This window comes from Polypterus senegalus, chromosome 13, assembly GCF_016835505.1.
Source record: "Polypterus senegalus isolate Bchr_013 chromosome 13, ASM1683550v1, whole genome shotgun sequence".
Lineage (NCBI taxonomy): Eukaryota > Metazoa > Chordata > Cladistia > Polypteriformes > Polypteridae > Polypterus > Polypterus senegalus.
The window spans coordinates 672,924-695,923 of NC_053166.1; the positions used below are offsets into that span (position 1 = coordinate 672,924).

The 23,000-nt window shown below is 40.7% G+C and overlaps 1 protein-coding gene across 1 annotated transcript in view; it reads right to left on the reverse strand.

Moving 5' to 3' along the window:
• Positions 1-23,000, reverse strand: part of fbxw2 (F-box and WD repeat domain containing 2) — a 56,310-nt gene that overhangs the window by 14,405 nt on the left and 18,905 nt on the right. The window contains exon 2 of the mRNA XM_039774481.1: positions 6,115-6,624. Within this exon, the coding sequence (XP_039630415.1) occupies positions 6,115-6,604 (490 nt within the window). The 5' untranslated portion in view covers positions 6,605-6,624. The remainder of the gene's footprint in view (positions 1-6,114; positions 6,625-23,000) is intronic.

A 23,000-nucleotide genomic window follows, 5' to 3' on the forward strand; every position in this document is an offset into this window, starting at 1 on the left:
GAAGGCAGGCTCTATTGTAGGAGTAAAGTTTGACATCTGTGGCAGAGCGACAGGCGCTGAGTAGACTCCTGTCAATCATGGAGAGTCCACTGAACAGGATCATCTCCAGACAGAGGAGCAGCTTCAGCGACAGACTGCTGTCACCGTCCTGCTCCACTGACAGACTGAGGAGACCCCACACTATGTGACTCTTCAGTTCCAACCATGCGGGAACGTTAACACTACACAAGATTATAGTACGTTATACCTGCCTCGCACTCTCCACCTTGCACTGCATTTTTACCACTCTTTAATTCAATATTGCTTTTTAATCATTATGCTGCTGCTGGAGTATGTGAATTTGCCCTTGGGATTAATAAAGTATCTATCTATCTATCTTCCAATGAACACCACTCCACCAATTAGCCACAATCTCATATATACAGTCATATGAAAAAGTTTGCGAACCCCTCTGAGCCTGCACAATAACTGACTCTCCTTTCAACAGTAAAGATAACAGTGGTATGTCTTTCATTTCCTAGGAACATCTACTGCGGTGTTTTCTGAACAAACATTTTTCGTGAAGCAGTATTTATGTATGAAATTAAATCAAATGTGAAAAATTGGCTGTGCACAAATGTGGGTCCCCTTGTCATTGTGCTGATTTGAATGCCTGTCACTGCACAATGCTGATTACTTGGTATGATGAGCTCGTTAAGCCTTGAACTTCATAGACAGGAGTGTCCAGTCATGAGTGGTAAAAGGTATTTAAGGTGGGCAATCTCAAGTTGTGCTTCCTTCCCTTTGACTCTCCTCTAAAGAGTGACTGACAACATGGGATCCTCAAAGCAACTCTCAAAAGATCTGAAAACAAAGATTGTTGAGTCTCCTGGTTTAGGGGAAGGCTACAAAAAGCCATCTCAGAGGTTTAAACTGTCAGTGTCAACTGTAAGGAATGGAATCAGGAAATGGAAGGCCACAGGCACAGTTGCTGTTAAACCCAGCAGGTCTGGCAGGCCAAGAAAAATACAGGAGCGGCATATGAGCAGGATTGTGAGAATGGTGACAGACAACCACAGATCACCTCCAAGGACATCTCACTGCAGATGGTGTATCTGTACATCGCTCTACAATTCTGAACATCTGTATGGCAGGGTGATGAGAGAGAAGCCCTTTCTGCACTCACGTCACAAACAGAGTCGCTTGTTGTATGCCAATGCTCATTCAGACAAGCCAGATTAATTTGGGAACAAAGTGCTTTGGACTGATGAGAGAAAAATTGAATTATTTGGTCATAACAAAAAGCGCTTTGCATGGCAGAAGAAAAACACCTGCTACCTCCTGTCAGATTTGGTGGAGGTCCCATCATGCTGTGGGGCTGTGTGGCGAGTTCAGGGACTGGGGCCCTTGTTAAAGTTGAGGGTCGGATGAATTCAACCCAATATCTACAAATTCTCCATGATAATGTTCAAGCATCAGTCACAAAGTTGAAGTTAAGCAGGGGTTGGATATTCCAACAAGTCAATAACCCAAAACACAGTTGGAAATCTACAAAGGCATTCATGCAGAGGGAGAAGTACAATGTTCTGGAATGGCCGTCACAGTCCCCTGACTTGAATATCATTGAAAATCTATGGGATGATTTGAAGCAGGCTGTCCATCAAATTGAACTGAACTGGAGAGATCTTGTATGAAGAATGGTCAGAAATACCTCCATCCAGAATCCAGACACTCATCACAGGCTATAGGAGGACAGCGTCGAGAGGCTCAAAGGAGCAAAAGGAGACTCAACTAAGTATTGATGTCATATCTCTGTTGGGGGGCCCACATTTATGCACCGGTCTAATTTTGTTATGATGCATATTTTCTGTTAATCCAATAAACTTAATGTCACTGCTGAAATACGACTGTGTCCATAAGGCATGTCAGATATTTAAAGGAAGCTGCTACTTTGAAAGCTCAGCCAATGAGAAACAAAAATCCAAAGAAAAACAAAGTCACAAAGGGAAAAACCAGCAATCAAACAGCTGAACGTCACACGATTTTTTTCATGGTCAATAGTTAAGACCTTTCATTTGGAGGTGCTGAAAAGAAAGGAAAAATGCATGAACTTGACACGTGGCAGTTCTTCAGTCCTCACACCGAGAACTTGCTAGCTGTGCTTTCAGCAGTAGCACAGGCAGCCAGAGTCATGTTTACTTTAGGCTTTGTGTCTTCGACAGCTGCATTTTTACATTATCGTTGAATAAGCAAAAGTAGGGCTTGAAAGTCACACCCCACTTTGTTCAGATAAAGCGGCTTCAAAGAAAGGACCTCTTAAGCCAAACAAAGCACAGTTTACCAAAGTACGTTAATGTGATGTTCTGCGATTACTTTGAATTTTCTAAAGGTGACACTGTTGGCTGGACTTTGACCGTTCACCTGTGCTTGCATGATGCATACTCTGGTGTTCCTGCTCACATTAAAAAAAAAGGGTGCATTGGTTAGGTCAACTGACACTTCTAAAGTCGCTCCATACGAGTAAATGTGAGAATGCGACATCACAGTGTAGCAGAGCCCAGTCTAGGGTTGACTCCTGCCTTGACCCCAGCGACCCATGACCCCCAAATGGAATACACAGGGTTGATGATAGATGGATGGGATACTTCGTAGATCAGGCCTGATCAGTTAAGATCCAGGAAAATCAAAAGTAATAGAAACCGGCAGCAATCATACATCGAGGAGCAGGACACCATTCACTCACCTAATGGCAGGTCACTACACTTAAAACTGAAAAGGAAACAAAATGTGGTTTATGAACTTACAAATAGAGGATCTAATGGCGCTTTTCCACTGCATAGTACGGCACAGCACGGTTCAGTACAGCTCACCTTGGTTCGGCTCGGTTTGCGTTTCGACTGCAGTTTAGTACCACTTTAGAGTGGGCGGGATTATTCACGTGTCGTTATATGGCGCTTTTCCACTGCATTTTTTAACTTGTCCATACACTGTTTGTAAGTCCGATGGTAGCCATGTGCGCCCAAGAGCTTAGCGACCTCCTGAAAAACTTTTTTTATTCCGCGTCGCCCCAATAGACCACGAAACAGCCATTTTTGGTTAAAACAAAATGGTGCGTCCGAACCTTCGCTGGCTGTGCTAAAAATCTAGCGGGTCTGTTGTGTCTCGTGTCGCAAGTTCAGTGACGCAGTAATGACGATTTTCTCCGGCCTATCAGTGACCAGCAGAGTTTACACGTCACGTTTTGGTAACGGTTTGGCGCGCTTGGAACCTCGGCTGAGGTGGTACTAAAAAAAGGACCAGGTACCAGGTACTGTTCCCAGTGGAAAACCCCCCAAAAGTGAGCTGAACTGAACCGTGTCGTGCCGTACTATGCAGTCGAAAAGCGCCTTTTGAAAATGTAATTGAATTTGAAAAGGGCCTGCTCATGACCAGATCTTGCCATCTAAGGGCCCTTGGATATTGTCATATAAGACCCTTGCTTTAAATTATTTCTGTTTACTCAAAGCAAAGTATCTAAATATTCATCTACTCTATTTATAAAATCCTAAGCCTAAAAGTGCAATGATTATGTGTCACGTTTTTATGTCACGCTTTAAATCGGACTTATTTTAAAACCTACATATATATGTTTGGGGTTGGCAAGCGGAGTGAGCAGGGGGCGAACGCCCAGGTTTAATAGTAATATTATTATTATTGGGGGAGAGATATCTAAGAAAGTACAGGAAAGTATGTTGGTGTATGGGCATGGGATGAAGAGAGACAAGAAATATGTGGGCTAAAGCGTGATGGACAAGGGGCAGAGAAAGCGAGGGAGGTCAAAACCGAGGTGGATAGATAAAGTGAATGAAGATCTGAAGGAAAGAGCAATAGACTGGCGAGAAGGTGCAGGACCGAGCTGTTTGGAGAAGGTTGATCAAACATGTTGACCCCACAAAGAACTGGGACAAGATAAAAAGGAACAAAAATAATAATAATATTAATACACATCTATTCAAATTATCTTAAAAACAGATGGTAATTCGTAACTTAATTTAAAGGAGTACAAGTTTTGTTTATTTTCCTGAGGATATTTTTAACATCTGCGGTGGGTTGGCGCCCTGCTTGGGGTTTGTTTCCTGCCTTGTGCCCTGTGTTGGCTGGGATTGGCTCCAGCAGACCCCCATGACCCTGTAGTTAGGATATAGCTGGTTGGATAATGGATGGATGGATGGATATTTTTCACATCGTTTGCTGCTGCCCAGAGTTGGTCACTGCTGGGTCCCGTTTAATTTGATTTTTTGTTACATCTTTTCTCCATGAAATCATGAGATCAAGAATTTTTCTTAGCCACCACTACAAGTTGGTAAGGAAGTAAGTAACATATAAAAAAGAATTCATTTTTGGGTGCGGTATTTATTTAATTTTCACACCTACATATTAGTAGAAAACCACAGTTAGGGCTTCCACAATCACTGAAAACTGGGACCACGTGTCCCGTCTGAGTCAAATGTCTGTGCATGTCTAAGTGCGTTCCATTTTCATTTACGAGGACATTTTCCGGAAGTGATTTATTGAACAATCCACACAAACGCTTGTGTAAGAGCCATTTGCTAGTTATTTCAGTTATATTAAACGTTTGTCTATATATTAGTGCACAGTCTATTGGAGGTTGAATTGAATTGGTATATTCATTTAATATTATAAAGCAATATGCAAACATTGCCATTTAACTTAATAAAGGACTAAAGTTCTTTCCTGTGTACACAATAACAAAAGCAGTTGAACGCAGTGGCACTCCTGCTCATTTTCTCAAATTAGAATTGGGACGGTTTAATCTGAGGTATAAGTTACGAGAGTGACAAGCACTGCTCAGCCTAACAGAACTCGGAATGCTCGTTTACTTCCCTGTAGACCAGGGGGTCTCCAACTCCGGTTCTGGAGAGCTACAGTGGCTGCAGGTCTTCATTCTAACCCATTCATTTTACCAGGTTTATTTTAACTTCCCCTATTTGTTGTCTAATACAAATCTTGTAATCGATATTTAACCCACTTCCTATTGTCCAAATGACTTGAAATTTTGCACACTTACTCACTTCTGATGATAATACATGAATCAGTTTCACTATTTGATCAATTAATCCATGTTAATTAAGAAATGAAGTTTTGATATGTAGAATAGTTCAAGATTTCACCAAAAAATGGCGGTAGTAATGGATAGAAATATTAAAGGAAGTGTTAAAATATTGATTAAAAAATTATACTAAAACAAACCCAAGACTAAAAAGTTGAAAAAAAAAAGTATATATATATATATATATATATATACTTTTAAAAACCACACTTAAGTTAAAAAGTGTACTAAAAAGTAAAAAAAATAAGTCTCTCATACATCACTTGTAAAATAAAAGTGTGGGCGCTTTTCTTCAATCAATAAAATCCTAGCACCACGCTTTTATTTTACAAGTGATGTATGAGAGACTTATTTATTTTACTTTTTAGTATACTTTTTAACTTAAGAGTGGTTTTTAAAAAGTATGTTTTTATACACTGTATATATTTTTCCCATTCATTCATTTTTCTTAATTTGTTACCAGATTTTGCTGCTAATTAACTCTTTGCCTTAATGTTAACTGATGCACCTTAATTATTTCTTTGTTCCCTTAAATAGCAACCAAACAATATTATGACACAAAATGTACCAACACATAAACAACCACCTGCGTCCATCACACCATAAGAGAAAATAAAGAAAGGTGATGGCCTCAGTAATGTTGATCTGTTCAGGTCCACAAAACTTTTTGACAGTACTCTTAAAAAAAGAAAATCAACAGTTTTGGAGTGCCATGGAATTAAATGAAGGGTTTAATTAGCAACGAGAATTGGCTTCAAATTAAGAAACTGAAGTCAGTTGGAGTTGGAGGCCCCAACTTAGTTGGTCATCTGTTGGCTCACTTCACATCAAATTTATGTTTAAGTGCGGTTTAAGGAAAAAAAAAATCAATTCAGCGGTCAGAGTCAATTTAAATAAAGGAAAATAGTTAATTAGCAGCAAAAACTGGTCACAAATTAAGAAAAGAGTTAGAATGAACACTTGCAGCCACTGGGGCCCTCTAGGACTGGAGTAGCAGACCCCTGCTGTAGACATTGCTGGCTTACCAGTGCAAAGCAGGCCATCCTTATAGAAGAGTGCATACACCCTGGCACTGTGACCAATCAAAGAGGAAGTCTCAAAAGCCTCCTGCTCCTTCAGCTGCTTCATGCGCAGCTTGGCCTTCAGGTAGACCATCTTCCAGTGACGGGCACTCTGTATGGAGTCATCAATCTGCCAGCCCAGCTGCCGGCAGGCTGCCTGCCACACCTCTGTACAGGCACTTATGACTTTGTTCCACTGCTTGCAGACCAGGCAGCATGTGAGTAAGGTCTTGGGGTCAAGCCACTTGAGCAAGTAGAAGGTCAACTCCAGGGGCAGTAGTTTGAGAAAGTCCCTCTTGAGTAACGTCTCCAAGTTGTTGGACAGGTGCCGCAGTTGGACAGCCCCGCTCAAGCCAATCAGGTGGTCCAGAGTCTCATTCTTCTGGGGGTCTGTCAGGGTGAGAAAGGACACAGAAACGGATTCAAGCCATGCTTCAAAGTTCTTTTTATCCATAAGGTCATAAGAAGGTTTACCTGCAGGACAAGAAAGAGAACAAATGTAATGATAGAGGAAGAGACCAACAATTTTACAAATGTGTATCCTCCGTATTTCTGATCTCACACTGAAACCAGTCCACCCCTGCATGGATCCCCTCTTCACCTTTGTCCCCTTCAAAACATTATTATAAATGCATTATAAACAACAATTAGTGTGTAACTTAGCAGAGAGACCATCAGGCACACTAAAGGAGAAGGTGTGGGTTGCAGAGTGTCGACCACTCCAGCTTACAGGCCTTTAACTCCCTCCAGCCCAACTGTGCACCACTGTGCTGCTTGGAGTAACTTGCATTAAAACTCCACCAAGTATTATTAACTTTGTAATTAGACATCTCTATATACAGTTGTGCTTGAAAGTTTGTGAACCCTTTAGAATTTTCGATATTTCTGCATAAATATGACCTAAAACATCATCAGATTTTCACTCAAGTCCTAAAAGTAGATAAAGAGAAACCAGTTAAACAAATGAGACAAAAATATTATACTTGGTCATTTATTTATTGAGGAAAATGATCGAATATTACATATTTGTGAGTGGCAAAAGTATGTGAACCTCTAGGATGATCAGTTAGTTTGAAGGTGAGGTGTCAGGTGTCCAGTGTTTTCAATCAATGGGATGCCAATCAAGTGTGAGTGGGCACCCTGTGTTATTTAAAGAACAGGATCTATCAAAGTCTGCTCTTCACAACACATGTTTGTGGAAGTGTATCATGGCACAAACAAAGGAGATTTCTGAGGACCTCACAAAAAGAGTTATTGATGCTCATCAGGCTGGAAAAGGTTACCAAACCATCTCTAAAGAGTTTGGACTCCACCAATCCACAGTCAGACAGATTGTGTACAAATGGAGGAAATTCAAGACCACTGTTACCCTCCCCAGGAGTGGTCGACCAACAAAGATCAGTCCAAGAGCAAGGCGTGTAATAGTCAGCGAGGTCACAAAGGACCCCAGGGTAACTTCTAAGCATCTGAAGGCCTCTCTCACATTGGCTAATGTTCATGTTCATGAGTCCACCATCAGGAGAACACTGAACAACAATGGTGTGCATGGCAGTGCTCTCCAAAAAAAAACATTGCTGCTCGTCTGCAGTTTGCTAAAGATCACGTGGACAAACCAGAAGGCTATTTGAAGAATGTTTTGTGGACGGATGAGACCAAAATAGAACTTTTTGGTTTAAATGAAAAGCGTTATGTTTGGAGAAAGGAAAACACTGCATTCCAGAATAAGAACCTTATCCCATCTGTGAAACATGGTGGTGGTAGTATCATGGTTTGGACCTGTTGTGCTGCATCTGGGCCAGGAACAATGCATTCTGAATGATATCAGAGAATTCTAAAGGAAAATGTCAGGCCATCTGTCCATGAACTGAATCTCAAGAGAAGGTGGGTCATGCAGCAGGACAACGACCCTAAGCACACAAGTCGTTCTACCAAAGAATGGTTTCAGAAGAATTAAGTTAATGTTTTGGAATGGCCAAGTCAAAGTCCTGACCTTAATCCAATCGAAATGTTGTGGAAGGACCTGAAGCGAGTAGTTCATGGGAGGAAACCCACCAACATCCCGGAGTTGAAGATGTTCTATATGGAGGAATGGGCAAAATTCCTCCAAGCTGGTGTGCAGGAATGAGCAAAAGTTACCGGAAACGTTTAGATTCAGTTATTGGGTGGTCACACCAGAAACTGAAAGCAAAGGTTTACATACTTTTGCCATTCATAAATATGTAATATTCGATCATTTTCCTCAATAAATAAATGACCAAGTATAATATTTTTGTCTCATTTATTTAACTGGTTTCTCTTTATCTACTTTTAGGACTTGAGTGAAAATCTGATGATGTTTTAGGCCATATTTATGCAGAAATATCGAAAATTCTAAAAGGTTCACAAACTTTCAAGCACAACTGTATATAAAATCCAACGTCCGTCTGTCTGCTTTTCACGAGAGAACTACTTAATGGATTTAGATCAGGTTTTTTTCTAGAATTTGCTTGAACATTCTGGTTGATTTTGCGACCTCTCTTGTTGCACTAAATTCGCTTGCAGGAGTGATATATTCGTGCTAATCCGAGACAGAGGCTGCGGGCCGAGGGGAGGGGGAAGCATGACATCAGGAGTAGGGAGCTGGGCAGGGCCCTCCTCACTGTCCTATTTCACTACTACACGGCAAAGCATTGGGGGACGGCTAGTATATTTATATAAAATCCAACATATGTCTGTCTGTCCACTTTCACAAGAGAATCACTTAATGGATTTAGATTGGGTTTTTTCCTAGAATTTGCTGGAACATCCCAGTTGATTTTGTGACTTCTCTCATCACGCTAAGTATCATAGTTTGCTTGCAGGAGCGATATATTTACACTAATCCGAGACAGAGGCTGCGGGCCGAGGGGAGGGGGAAGCACGACGTCAGGTGTGGGGAGCCGGGCGGAATCCTCCTTACTCACGTGCTAGCCTCCATTCAAGTCGGTCCACCTCTGACCATGTTTTAGAGTGTACCTCGTCTCTGCTTAGCTAATCATTTATTGATTTTGAAAGTTTGTCCTGTTTCACTACTACGTGGGTGGAGCCACAGGTATGAAATAAAATAAAAAAGATGATTAAAAATCTGGAACAGAAAATCATTTTTGCGCAGTTCACTAAGGAACCCATTGATTCACCATTTTCTAAGGGTATCGAACCACAGGAGGACACATTTTAAGGCAGAGACAATCTACAAGATAATTGCCTTCTTTAACTCCTACAGTATTCAAATGATGGAAGACGCTAAGGACCGGGACATTCTCAAATCTCTGCACCGTTAACATATTTGCATCTTTCGAACCATTAAGTTCCAAATGTAATCTTCCACTGACACACTAGTTCTTCTACACTAGATGCAAATTAGAAACTTTTTTAAACAACTTGGTTAACCTTAACCCTTGAACAAGGTCCTTAACATGAAACCTGGTGCTGAACAATGGCTGACTGTCCACTTTGACCAAACGTCATGCAAAAAGACAGACAATTTCCCCTCGGAGACTAATAAAGTTTATCAAATAAAAAAATAAAGCAACCTACCCAATTTCCCTCAACCTTTACCTACCCCTAACCCTGAGGTGATAGCAGCTAGTGTGGACGCAGTGCAGTGGAAACAAGAAAACCTGTCTGGTCTTATAAAGCATGAGAGCCAAAAGAGACACCGATCAAGATGCCTCTTTACTTAAGATCCTAAGGATTAATAAAATAACAGTGTTGAGTTTATAGTTACAGGGTCCCTAAGCCGTGGAATGATCTGTCCACTAATACAATATAAGAGATAACGCTTCAGTCTCCGCTTTTAAACCCCTGCTAAAGACTTACTGTCTAGCATACCCTGACTAGAGCTACTGATTAGTTGTGTATTCTGTAATCCTGTTTGTTAGTCATTTGTACAGAAAGAGAAGTATCGCAATACTTTAAACTGTAACCAACCTAACATTCCACTGCTCTATTCCTGCCTCTAATCGATTCCACCAATACTTCTTAGCTGAGGGGGGTGTCAAACCCATCTCTGTCCATCATGTCTGTCTGACAAGGCCTATCCTTACTCCCTACTAACTCAGCACTCAACCACCAATAGTTAGAGTTGTAAAGTTCACATTCCTTCTCTAAAAGAAGGGGCCAATCCTGCACATCTAACCTTTGGCTTAATGAACAATTGGTGGTTTCTAGCTCATACAGAATAATAAAAAATAAGTACGCATAACTCTTTTTTTAATTCTAACTCCTGCATCTTAATGCTTAGTAAAGTATAGTTTCTACTTTCGTCATGTGCTTATAATATTTTTCTAATACGTAGAGATTACTAGTTTTAAGAATCCATTTTCCTATACCACCTTGGCTGCCCCTGATAAGCATGCTGGTGAAGATGGTGTTGAAGTTACATCTTATTTACACCTGTTAGAAAGGCGGCTGCACCTCCATCCGTGCCGACTGATAGCTTACGGGGCTCATCTGTCAAAAGTCAGAGTGAATTGGAAGTGCATTCATAACGTACACCATAGAATCGATACTACGAAAAACGAGTACAGAAGTCATTTTAAAATGTTAAAATCGATGCTTATCAATATTTCGATAATTCTGACAACCCTAGAACTCATTAATGTAATCCTAAAGCAAACATGCTGGACCTGTACTCAACCTTTTCATTTTACTTACCATTTTATTCAATACGAAAAACCACTTTAGACAGGACTCTGTAGTCGTAGAGTCGGGTAGCGGTGGAGTGCCGAGTTTCATGGCGTGTCTTTGGAACAGAATATCATACTTGTGGCTGTTTGCCCATGACTGAGCTGTCGGCTGCTATCATGTTTTGTTAAAAAAACACGCATTCACTTTTTAACTTGCTTATCCATTTTTGTGACTATCCCAGCATGACTGGGTGCAACATGGAATACAGCTGCTGCATGGCACCAGTTTGGTGAATCATATTACCTGGACTGACTCCTGGAAATGAAGCTCAAAATGTGACACGGGTGGCTGAGCTTCATGCAGTGCTGTTGAAGCAGACTGTTGTACCTGCCATGTTATTTTCATTTGTGTCACTGAGGTGATCTCTGTTGAGTTTTGTTTCGAAAGAAAATTAATTCAAAATTAAAAAAAAAAATAACACATATTCAATGTTAAGATAACGTGAAGGCTTGGGTGAGAAAAGGTGGGACTAGGCTACTCCTATTTTATTTTATTCTTATTTTGTCATTTGTTAAACTTTTATTTGACACGGTGACATGCATTACATCAAGCAAACACAGCTTCCAAACAAGCGTGTAATTCAATTCTTCACTTCTACACACAAACGCTTCTTAACTTTGGTTAACACTGACTTACAGTATATGAGTAATTGCTGTTCAATTTAACCAATAATATCCATTATAAAGTAATTTACAAATTAATGAAGAATTAAAAAAAAAAAAAAAAAAATCACACCCAAGACAAACACACGACTACCGTTGATACACCAGGTGCTGCTGTTTAACATCCTTGGTTCACATCGGCATGCAACACTTAAAAGTGGACTGTCCATTTGAGCTGGCTGAGGGCAAAATCAGTTAAACAGGAACAGCACAGCATAATATAACATGAAAAATAATAATCAGGTTTAGCAGATCAAAATGATAAGAGAGAAGAGAGTACTGGGGTTAGGCCAAATTAACAAAGTCTTGTGAAAATATCTAGGTGTGGACTTCCACAGAGCAGAGGCCACACTGAATGGAAAACTCCAGACAGTTTTAAACTCCCATCACAATAAACGACTCTTCCAGCAAATTTTCAGTGGCAGATGTGAAACCACCAAGGGGTAATATAGCTTTCTGTAAATGAAGTGTCTTGAATGCGGTACACATTAAAAAAAAAAAAAAAAATACACAGCATTTGTCTTGGAAATAGCATGAAGAAAGTAATGAAATAGTTGGGTAAACAGAGAAAATGCCCCAGGTGGTTTAAGAAGTGCCAAGTGTCATTTGCACAGGACAACTTATCATAAAATAAAAAAATAAAAAAATAAAGCCTGTTACTCGCTTCGCTTGCCAAGCCCCATGCGGGCGCTACATGCTAGCCACTTCACGGCTCTGCCGCTCGCGTGTGGGGAAGCATTTGTACAATTTAAACACATTTGTTATTTTCATTGGAATTGTTACATATGCATAATAGAACTAACTATGTTACATTACAGAGAGTAATTTAACCATATTAAAAAATAGTAAAACGTAGTGATTTGAAAGAAAATTATGTTTCATGTTGCGTTAGAGGTATTTTATTGTACCATTTTCGTTCTATTTGGCTTTGAAATTAACACGCAAATACTTTTTAAACTTACACTAAAAACATAAAACTTCAGTAAAAACAATATTTGGAGTTAACTTTTTATTAATATCACACTGAATTTTGATTCTGTGTTTGGACTTTTATCGTAACAACGCAACGTATAACGGCCCGTGAGTGAATATTGTTTCTTTTTCTCTAATAAATAGACCGACTTTTTCTAATGTTTCTACCTGTGATTTGTTAGTTGTCATAGCAAAAGCTATTAAAACAGGAAACTCCAAACATTTTAATACGAATGGCAAATCAAGATCTCCTTTGGTGTCTCACGTTATTCCCTGACGATGTACTACATTATCTTTCTTGTCGCCTGTCAAAATTTGACATATCAAAATTGTTCGACCAATTTTGAATACAACTCATCTTGTCCTATGGCATAGCCTATCACTCAGACATAAATTACACAACAACATTACATCCTTCTTTCAACAGTAATTCAGCCGGTGGAAGACCAGACGGTGTTTACATTAAGTTGATGTTTTCATCTTCCAAACCATCACCACCAACTGTTTCAGCATAAGTCTACTGATATGCATTTAACCAATTTGTCCTGTAACTGATCGACAATTTTCATGTTAATTGTTTGACTTAATCGTTTCTTGGTGCTAGGATTGCTTGTGTACTAATTTCTTCTGTTGATAACCCTTCGGGATGAAATTCTTCAATAAGATTTGGACATAATACATCTTAATTAGGGAACAAAGTGAGGAAAATGTAAAAATTAATGAGAGCTGAGAGTGCAGGAACTGTGTCTGACAAAAGTATTCAAATGAATGAGAGGTGAGAGGAACGCAGGCGTGGGCTGTGAACCGGAAATGGTGGAAAGGAGTGGGGGACTTGAAAAAGTTTCTTGACAAAAGTCTCATCTCAAGATTTTCTTTTATAATAGAGAGATAACAACTGAACTTAAGAGATATTTAAGGAGAAGAATGCAGTAGAAACTAGACTTTCATTTGGGTATGTAAGCTGTTGTACCAATCAGAGTAATTCAGCACCGTAATGCAAATTGTTACTTATAACAATGACCCTGTCCTTATTCTGTGACCATTTGCTGAAAACCTTTACTCAGGGTACCGTCCCTTAGCAGACGGCTGTAACAGGGTGCTTCTTCTTCAAGATGAGAAGTTAAAGACACAATGATTGAGTTTCCTCCTGCCTGGTTCCTGACTCAAAGTCCTAGTTGAGGACAAATTTCTTAAATAGATTTCCAATTTATTTTTACCATACAGATTTCATTTACTTAATCCTGGCAAGTTAAGGGCCAGTCAGGACATATACCCGTGTCTGCCGATCATGCAGTTTCACAATCCCAGCAACTCAGTCACGCCCATCTGTGACGGAAGTCATATTTGGGCTCGTGTGCATAAGACAGCTGACAATTACTGGGTGTTCAGAAGGGAAACGGACATTTTGAGACCCAGTACTTTTTTGCAGTTGTGGGATACTTCCATTGTCTCATGCCTGCTCCTATTAGAGTTTATGATAGCAGTTTACCCGAGAACTCACCACAGCAATCTGTGCCTGTTCTCAATGAAGAGTGCTATACAAAAATAAACTAAATTCAGTGGGCTTTATCAAATATTAGATTTTAGTTGGAATCCTGCAATAAGTCAGTGTCAAAATTTTCAATAATAAAGGAAATCTGGAATGAAGTGAATGCTTTCTTGTGGATGTGGCATAAAACCTGTGATGGAAGTTGTATTAGTGGGCTTGTGTGCATGAGACAGCTGACAATTAATGGGCATTTACAAAGGAAGCAGGCATTTCGAGGTCAGTTACTTCTTTGCACTAATCATGGTGCTGAAGAGCACATACAGATTTCACTGGACACGTGATATTATGGGCTACCAATAGACGAGCCCACCAATACAACTTCCATCACAGGTTTTATACCACCAATACTTTGGTACCAAGTCAATATCATAATTTCAAGACTGTAACTCTGATGTAATTGTGATGCAGTTCTTATAAACTATTGGTAGTACTGAGTGAGAGCTGGCACCGCACTTCAGCTGTGTGCTGCCCACCGATTTAATTTATTTTGTGGTGCTTTCATTTATGACTGTCTAATAAGTTAAATTAAACTTTACAGAAAATGTCATATTGTGGAAACATTGCTTTGGGAGGCCTGAAATGCAATATGAATTGCAATGTCTCAAACACGATCCTTATTAAGAGTTTATGATAGCATTTTACCTGCAAACTCATCACAGTAATCTGTGCCTGTGCTCAGTGAAGAGTGCTATACAAAAATAAATGAATAGAGATGACTTTATCAAATACTACATTTAATTTGGAAACCTGAAATAAATCAGTGCCAAAATATATATATATATATATATATATATATATATATATATATATATATATATATATATATATATATATATATAGAGAGAGAGAGAGAGAGAGAGAGAGAGAGAGAGAGAGAGAGAGAGAGAGAGAGAGAGAGAGAGAGAGAGAGAGAGAGAGAGAGAGAGAGAGAGAGAGAGAGAGAGAGAGAGAGAGAGAGAGAGAGAGAGAGAGAGAGTGTCTACTTCGCAACTGAGAGGGCCTGTGGTGGATGCTTGCCGACTGGCAGACCAACCACATGCGTTACCTGGTAGGTAACCACCCATATAATCAAATCAGGACTACGAATGCTATCTCTCTCTCTCTCTCTCTCTCTCTATAATATAATATACAGTACTGTGCAAAAGTTTTAGGCATGTGTGAAAAAAATGCTGTAAACAAAGAATTCTTTAAAAAATTGAAGTGTTAATCATTTATTTTCATCAATCAACAAAATGCAATGAATGAACAAAAGAGAAATCTAAATCAAATAAATATTTGACCCTTTGCCTTCAAAACAGCATCAATTCTTCTAGGTACACTTGCACACAGTTTTTGAAGGAACTCGGCTGGTAGGTTGTTCCAAACATCTTGGAGAACTAACTACAGATCTTCTGTGGATGTAGGCTTCCTCACATCGTTCTGTCTCTTCATGTAATCCCAGACACACTCGATGATGTTGAGATCATGGCTCTGTGGGGGCCATACCATCACTTCCAGGACTTCTTGTTCTTCATTACACTGAAGATAGTTCTTAATGACTTTGGGTGTATGTTTGGGGTCGTTGTCCTGCTGCAGAATAAATTTGGGGCCAATCATACGGCTGTCTCCCTGATGGATAAGTATCTGCCTGTATTTCTCAGCAATGAGAACACCATTATTCCTGACCAAATCTCCAATTCCACTTGCAGAAATGCAGCCCCAAACGTTCAATGAACCTCCATCATGCTTCACTGTTGCCTGCAGACACTCATTACTGTACCGCTCTCCAGCCTTTCAACGAACAAACTGCCTTCTGCTACAGCCAAATATTTCAAATTTTGACTCATCAGTCCAAAGCACCTGCTGCCATTTTTCTGCACCCCAGTTCCTATGTTTCCGTGCATACTTGAGTCGCTTGGCCTTGTTTCCATGTCAGAGGTATGGCTTTTTGGCTGCAACTCCTCCATGAGGACCACTTCTGGCCAGACTTCTCCGGACAGTAGAATGGTGTACCTTGGTCCCACTGGTTTCTGCCAGTTCTGAGCTGATGGCACTGCTGGATAACTTCCGATTTCCAAGGGTAATAAGCTTGATGTGTTTTTCATCTGCTGCACTAAGTTTCCTTGGCTGACCACTGCGTCTACGATCCTCAACGTTGCCCGTTTCTTTGTGCTTCTCCAAAAGAGCTTGAACAGCAGATCTTGAAACCCCAGTCTGCTTTGAAATCTTTGTCTGGGAGAGACCTTGCTGATGCAGTATAACTACCTCGTGTCTTGTTGCTGTGCTCAATCTTGCCATGACATGAAACTGTCTTCCACAACCTCACCTTGGTAGCAGAGTTTGACTGTTCCTCACCCAATTTCAAGCCTCCTACACAGCTGTTTCAGAGTCAGTTAATGAATGTGTTTCAACCTACGTGTGACATTGATGATCATTAGCACCTGTTTGATATAATTGGTTGATCACACACCTGACTATAATCCTACAAAATCCCTGACTTTGTGCAAGTGTACCTATAAGAACTGATGCTGGTTTGAAGGCAAAAGGTAGTAACACCAAATATTGATTTGGTTTAGATTTTTCTTTTGTTCGCTCACTTTGCATTTTGTAAATTGATAAAAATAAATAATCATTATTTATATTTCTGAAAGCATTCTTTGTTTACAGCATTTTTTCACACCTGCCTAAGACCTTTGCACAGTACTGTGTGTGTATATAATATATATATATATATATATATATATATATATATATACACACACACACACAGTGGGTATGATTCAGACCCCCTTCAATTTTTCACTCTTTGTTATATTGTAGCCATTTGCTAAAATCATTTAAATTAATTTTTTCCCTCATTAATGTACACACAGCACCCCATATTGACAGACAAAAAAAATAATTTTTGAAATTATTGCAGATTTATTAAAAAAGAAAAACTGAAATATCACATGGTCCTAAGTATTCAGACCCTTTGCTCAGTATTTAGTAGAAGCCCCTTTGAGCTCATACAGCCAGAGTCTTCTTGGGAAAGATGCAACAAGTTTTTCACACCTGGATTTGGGGATCCTCTGCCATTCCTCCTTGCAGATCCTCTCCAGTTCTGTCAGGTTGGATGGTAGCGTTGGTGGACAGCCATTTTTAGGTCTCTCCAGAGATGCTCCATTGGGTTTAAGTCAGGGCTCTGGCTGGGCCATTCAAGAACAGTCACAGAGTTGTTGTGAAGCCACTCCTTCGTTATTTTAGCTGTGTGCTTAGGGTCATTGTCTTGTTGGAAGGTAAACCTTGGCCCAGTCTGAGGTCCTTAGCACTCTGGAGAAGGTTTTTGTCAGGATATCTCTGTACTTGGCGCATTCATCTTTCCCTCGATTGCAACCAGTCGTGCTGTCCCTGCAGCTGAAAAACACCCCCACAGCATGATGCTGCCACCGCCATGCTTCACTGTGGGACTGTATTGGACAAGTGATGAGCAGTGCCTGGTTGTCTCCACACATACCGCTTAGAATTAAGGCCAAAAAGTTCTATCTTGGAGTTTGCTAAAAGACACCTGAAGAACTCTGAGATGGTGAGAAATAAAATTCTCTGGTCTGATGAGAACTTTCTAAGTGGTATGTGTGGAGACAACCAGGCACTGCTCATCACTTGTGTTTTTCAGCTGCAGGGACAGCACGACTGGTTGCAATCGAGGGAAAGATGAATGCGGACAAGTACAGGGATATCCTGGACAAAAACCTTCTCCAGAGTGCTAAGGACCTCAGACTGGCCGAAGGTTTACCTTCCAACAAGACGATGACCCTAAGCACACAGCTAAAATAACGAAGGAGTGGCTTCACAACAACTCTGTGACTGTTCTTGAATGGCCCAGCCAGAGCCCTGACTTAAACCCAATTGAGCATCTCTGGAGAGACCTAAAATGGCCGTCCACCAACGTTTACCATCCAGCCTGACAGAACTGGAGAGGATCTGCAAGGAGGAATGGCACAGGATCCCCAAATCCAGGTGTGAAAAACTTATTGCATCTTTCCCAAGAAGACTCCTGGCTGTATGAGCTCAAAAGGGGGCTTCTACTAAATACTGAGGGTTCAAAGGGTCTGAATACTTAGGACCATGTGATATTTCAGTTTTTCTTTTTTAATAAATCTGCAACAATTTCAAAAATTCTTTTTTTTGTCTGTCAATATGGGATGCTGTGTGTACATTAATGAGGGAAAATTAATTTAAATGATTTTAGCAAATGGCTGCAATATAATAAGAGTGAAAAACTGAAGGGGGTCTGAACACTTTCCGTACCCACTGTATATAAATAAAAGCCAAATCCCACTGACTTACTCATCACAAAATCTCCTGAACCATGAGGACTTGGGACTTGAAATTTGAAAGGTAGATTATAATTTGCTTAAATATTCCATTGATTTTGCGACTTTCTCATCGCGCTAAGAATCAGAGTTCGCTTACAGGAGTGATATATTCGCGCTAATCCGAGACAGAGGCTCTGGGCCGAGGGGAGGGGGGAAGCGTGACGTCAGGAGTAGAGAGCCAGGCGGGGCCATCCTCACTGTCCTGTTTCATTAATACGCTGGCAGAGCCACGGGGGACAGCTAGTTTTCAATAATAAAGGAAATCAGGAATGAGTTCAATATTTTTTTTATGTGGACTTGGCATAAAACCTGTGCATAAAAAAAGTATCCAGTTAAAAACCAAGCGCTTATTTAAAGCTGAAACTTTGCTAGTCCTAATCACACGCCAGTTAAATGGCATATCACTAGAATAAAGCAGCACACAGCTGATAAACAAAGCACTTTAAAAACCACTTTACCAGACAAATGATCCACTGGCATGTTGCAACTCATGCTAAACAGTCCAAGGACATCAATCACTTTTTCATTTCAATTTTTATTGTCCCAAGAGGGAGATTAGGTTTAGGCAACAGGGTTATTAAAACCTGACTTAAACCATCAATCATGTACACATAACTCTCATAAATATTAATATCCCCATATGCACATAATAATAGAGATTAGGGATACGGAGGACACTTTTAACCTGTTATGCACCCTGCGCTGTTTGTAGTGATGGCCAATGAAATCTCATCATTTCAAGGAGAATGGAAAATCAAATTACTGGTACAAGGGCTCCAGTAGAGTGTTGGGGACAAAACTACGTAATCCACATTGCAGGTGGCCGGTTGGACACACATAGTGCCCCAAACACAAACATTTTGGCTAAAATATTGTTAAGTGTTCAAGACAAGTCAAGTCAGGTTTTATTTGTACATTAGAAGCTGACTGAAGTGCTATACAAGCTCCATAAATACAACAAAACACAAACAAATTAAAAAAAAAAAAAAAACAGTACTCACATGCAAGTCTAAAAAGTCCAAAAGAGAGGCTGTTAGACTTGATTTAAAAGTGACCGACGTTAGGGGGAGACTATTCCAAGGCTTAGGGGAATCTGCTGCAAAGGCACGGCCCGCTCTGAGCTCAAGTCTAGATCTCGGCCTGACTAGTAATGTCCGGTCAAAGGAGCTAAGAGATCATGTATTATGTAAAATCTTCTTGTAAGTGACAGTGAATCGCAGTCAAATGCACATAAGATTGAGCTCTTGAATCGGTCATTCAATGGTCACTGAAAATGGCACCAGGAGAATTAAAAACAACAAGAAGCAATAAAAATTGGAAGTGGTCTCCCCAGACTTTCTCATATACTCAGATATGGGGGTGGATATTTGAGGAGTAAATTGCAAGAGCAGGATTATATTTTTACATCATGTACATTAAAGAACCATCAATAACAAATCAAATCACAGTAATAACATATTGAACAATTATTATAAAAGTAAAGTTGAATAATTCAGACTCTGCAGCTGTATGAATAAAAAAGTACCACTTCTGGTTAGCGGAAATATGCCAAAGGTTGACAGAAATCTACATTTGTACCTAATACTTGTATGCAAAATTTGGTTGACCTAAGTGAAAGTTATCATGTTTACACACACACAGACATAATTCCAAAAATGGTATTTTCGGACTCGGGGAGTTCCAAAACGTTGAGAATCTTGAGTTCAAATTTTTGGACAATTACAATACTTTACTTTGTATATAAGAAAGTAAAAAAAACTTTTAAAATCGACAATGAGGCTCAAAATAATAATAATGAATCCTTAATTCATGACAAGAAGGGCAGGGTGTCTGTCAGTGGTATATTAATTGTTAATGCCAAAATCAAGTACGCTTCACTTTCGCAAGACACTGTAGGCTCACTATCTAACAAAGTGTTCCTATTTCCACATCTGGAACGACCCTCTTTTTTATTTCTTTAAATTACAAATAAAGTGAGCGGATTAGGGTTGTGCGGTATATGGAACAGCCATTTCTTCAATTTTGGTAGCAGAAATAATTCGAGACTTTTCAAGCACTTCACACATTGTCACTTATTAACGCAACAGTAACTGTCGAACACCCAACACTCACCCCACTCCCTGCTCTTCCCTGCTATCTCAATTTACCAAGGGACTTTGCCATATATATATATATATTGTGAATGCTGGCCCGGACACACACAGACGGACAACATATTTTGCACCCAACACACCGTTTATTCACTATTTACAATTATCCAAAGGTACGTGCACTCACAAAACCCCCAGTGCCTTCTTGCACCGATTTCCCCAATGTCCAGGCCCACAGTCTCTGTGCCTTCCTGGCCGCCTCCCGTCCTCTCTCTCCAGCTCTGTCTGCTTCCTCCCGACATCCACCACTGACTGGGGGGAGGCGGCCCCTTTTATGGGAACCCGGATGGGCTCCAGCTGCTTCCCGGCACTTAACGTTGGCCACACCCCTGTGTGTCGGAAGTGCCGGCTGCGCACCCGGTAGCCGTCCGTGTCTCCCCGGTCGTCTTCCCCCCGGCACTTCCTGGTGTGGCAGAAGTGCCAGGCTCCAGGGACAAATAGGCACTAGGGCGCCGCCTGCCAGTGGCCACGGGTCCCTACAGGGCTGGGCTTCCAAGCCCCCTACCCGAGGTCACGTATCTAACCAAGACGGACGCCCTCTCTCGGTCTGGAGGAGGCACACGCCCTCCTCCTGTCTTCCAAGGCGTCCCGGCCGGGCTCCTTACCCGGCCAAAGACCACACGGGGTAAACCGGCATCGGGGCGCCGCCTGGCGGCGACCACGGGTCCCTACAGGGCTGGTCCCCAATATAACCAGGATGAATGCCCCCTCTCGGTCTGGAGGAGGCACAAGCCCTCCTCTCCTCCTCCTGGGCGTCCCGGCCGGGGACCACAATATATATATATATATATATATATATATATACATACATACATACAGTACAGGCCAAACGTTTGGCCACACCTCCTCATTCAATGTGTTTTCTTTATTTTCCTGACCATTTCCAGCACTCCATAACTCTTCTTCTTGGTCAAATAGCCCTTACACAGCCTGGAGGTGTGTTTGGGGTCATTGTCCTGTTGAAAAATAAATGATCGTCCAAATAACCTGACTTCTGCCCAACACAACTGCCGGGTTGCTGTGAGACTTTGGGGTGAGGAGTTATCCGTTATTGGCTTTGGGAACATTTTAAAACTGGTATCGAGCTTCAAAAGGTGCTACTAATACCGAATTCAAAATTTTAGTAACAATCTAGCACTAGAGTGGATACACGCCAGTGGAAAGCAGGGTGATGAAAACAACAAATGCCAAGTCTCACTGTTTTGGTCCTTCCTCAATTCAGTTGTGCAGTAGGATGTAAGAAAAGCAGGAGATGTTCACAAATAGGATGAGCCTTAACATCTTGCAAGTGTTGTAAAGACAAAAGAGCATCCAGGCATGAAGGGCTAATGGCAAAGAAACTGACAAGTCCAAGGTTTTCCATAAAAGTTTCATCTTGTCAACACACAGACACAATAATTTAGTAGTAGCAGCAGTAGAGATACTGTGCATACTGTTATAACTTTTATAAGGATTTCATTGTGAACAAAGGAGCAGGACACTGAAATATTATGTTAATCTGGACCGGAAACTGAAAATACAACATATAAAATAATAAATGCTTGTTGCTATCTTGCAAGTTGAGGCTGAGCACCCTCTGGCCTGTGTCTTTTATTTACCCCATCAGCCTGGATAAAAACAAACATTTGTACCCTTTTTGAAAGCATTCTTTTATCAACTTACCCCCGTGATCCCCTTCAGGCTCATGGACAGCTGAAGCCAAAAGAGCCAACCGTGGATTGGGCCTCGGTTCTGAACAGTGTACTCACATCTTTAGTAACCGAATTCTTCAAATTCTCTCTCCACACTAAAAACATAAATACACACACACACAAGGAGCTCTCCACACAAGGAGCTCTCCCTTGCGCTTTAGTTTTTGCATATAGTGTTAGTCAACTAATCTATTCTACACAGAAAATTTAACAAATTTAGGAACTCCCTAAAAATGTTACGAAAGTTCACAGGAACTCAAAACTACTCAACGCGCACCTGAGGCACATTTAGAAACCAGAACACCACGCCTTGAGCAGCTACTTAGTGCCATCTGCTGGTTATTGTGAGAATGTTTCTGTAAGTTTAATAAACACTTGCTGCCAAAAGTATTGGAGCCCTTCTATTATCTATCCATCAATCCATTATCCAACCCGCTATAACCTAACTACAGGGTCACGGGGGTCTGCTGGAGCCAGTCCCACCCAACACAGGGCGCAAGGCAAGAAACAAACCCCTTCTATTACTATTAAAAAAAAAATCACAATTTTCTATTAAATATGTTGAGACTGTAGACGCAGACTGGCGTGGGCACCCTCAGCCCCAAAAAAGGCACTCAAGAGTCGCAGGACAGGCACCAGAATCAATCAGATTTACTGTACGGCGCACATACAGACTCACTTCAGATGCCATGAGTGCCCAGTCATAGGCAGCTCCTCTACATTTAACACAGTTCTTATCATACAAGCCGTTGTTCATCCTCATCTGACTCCTAACATACAAC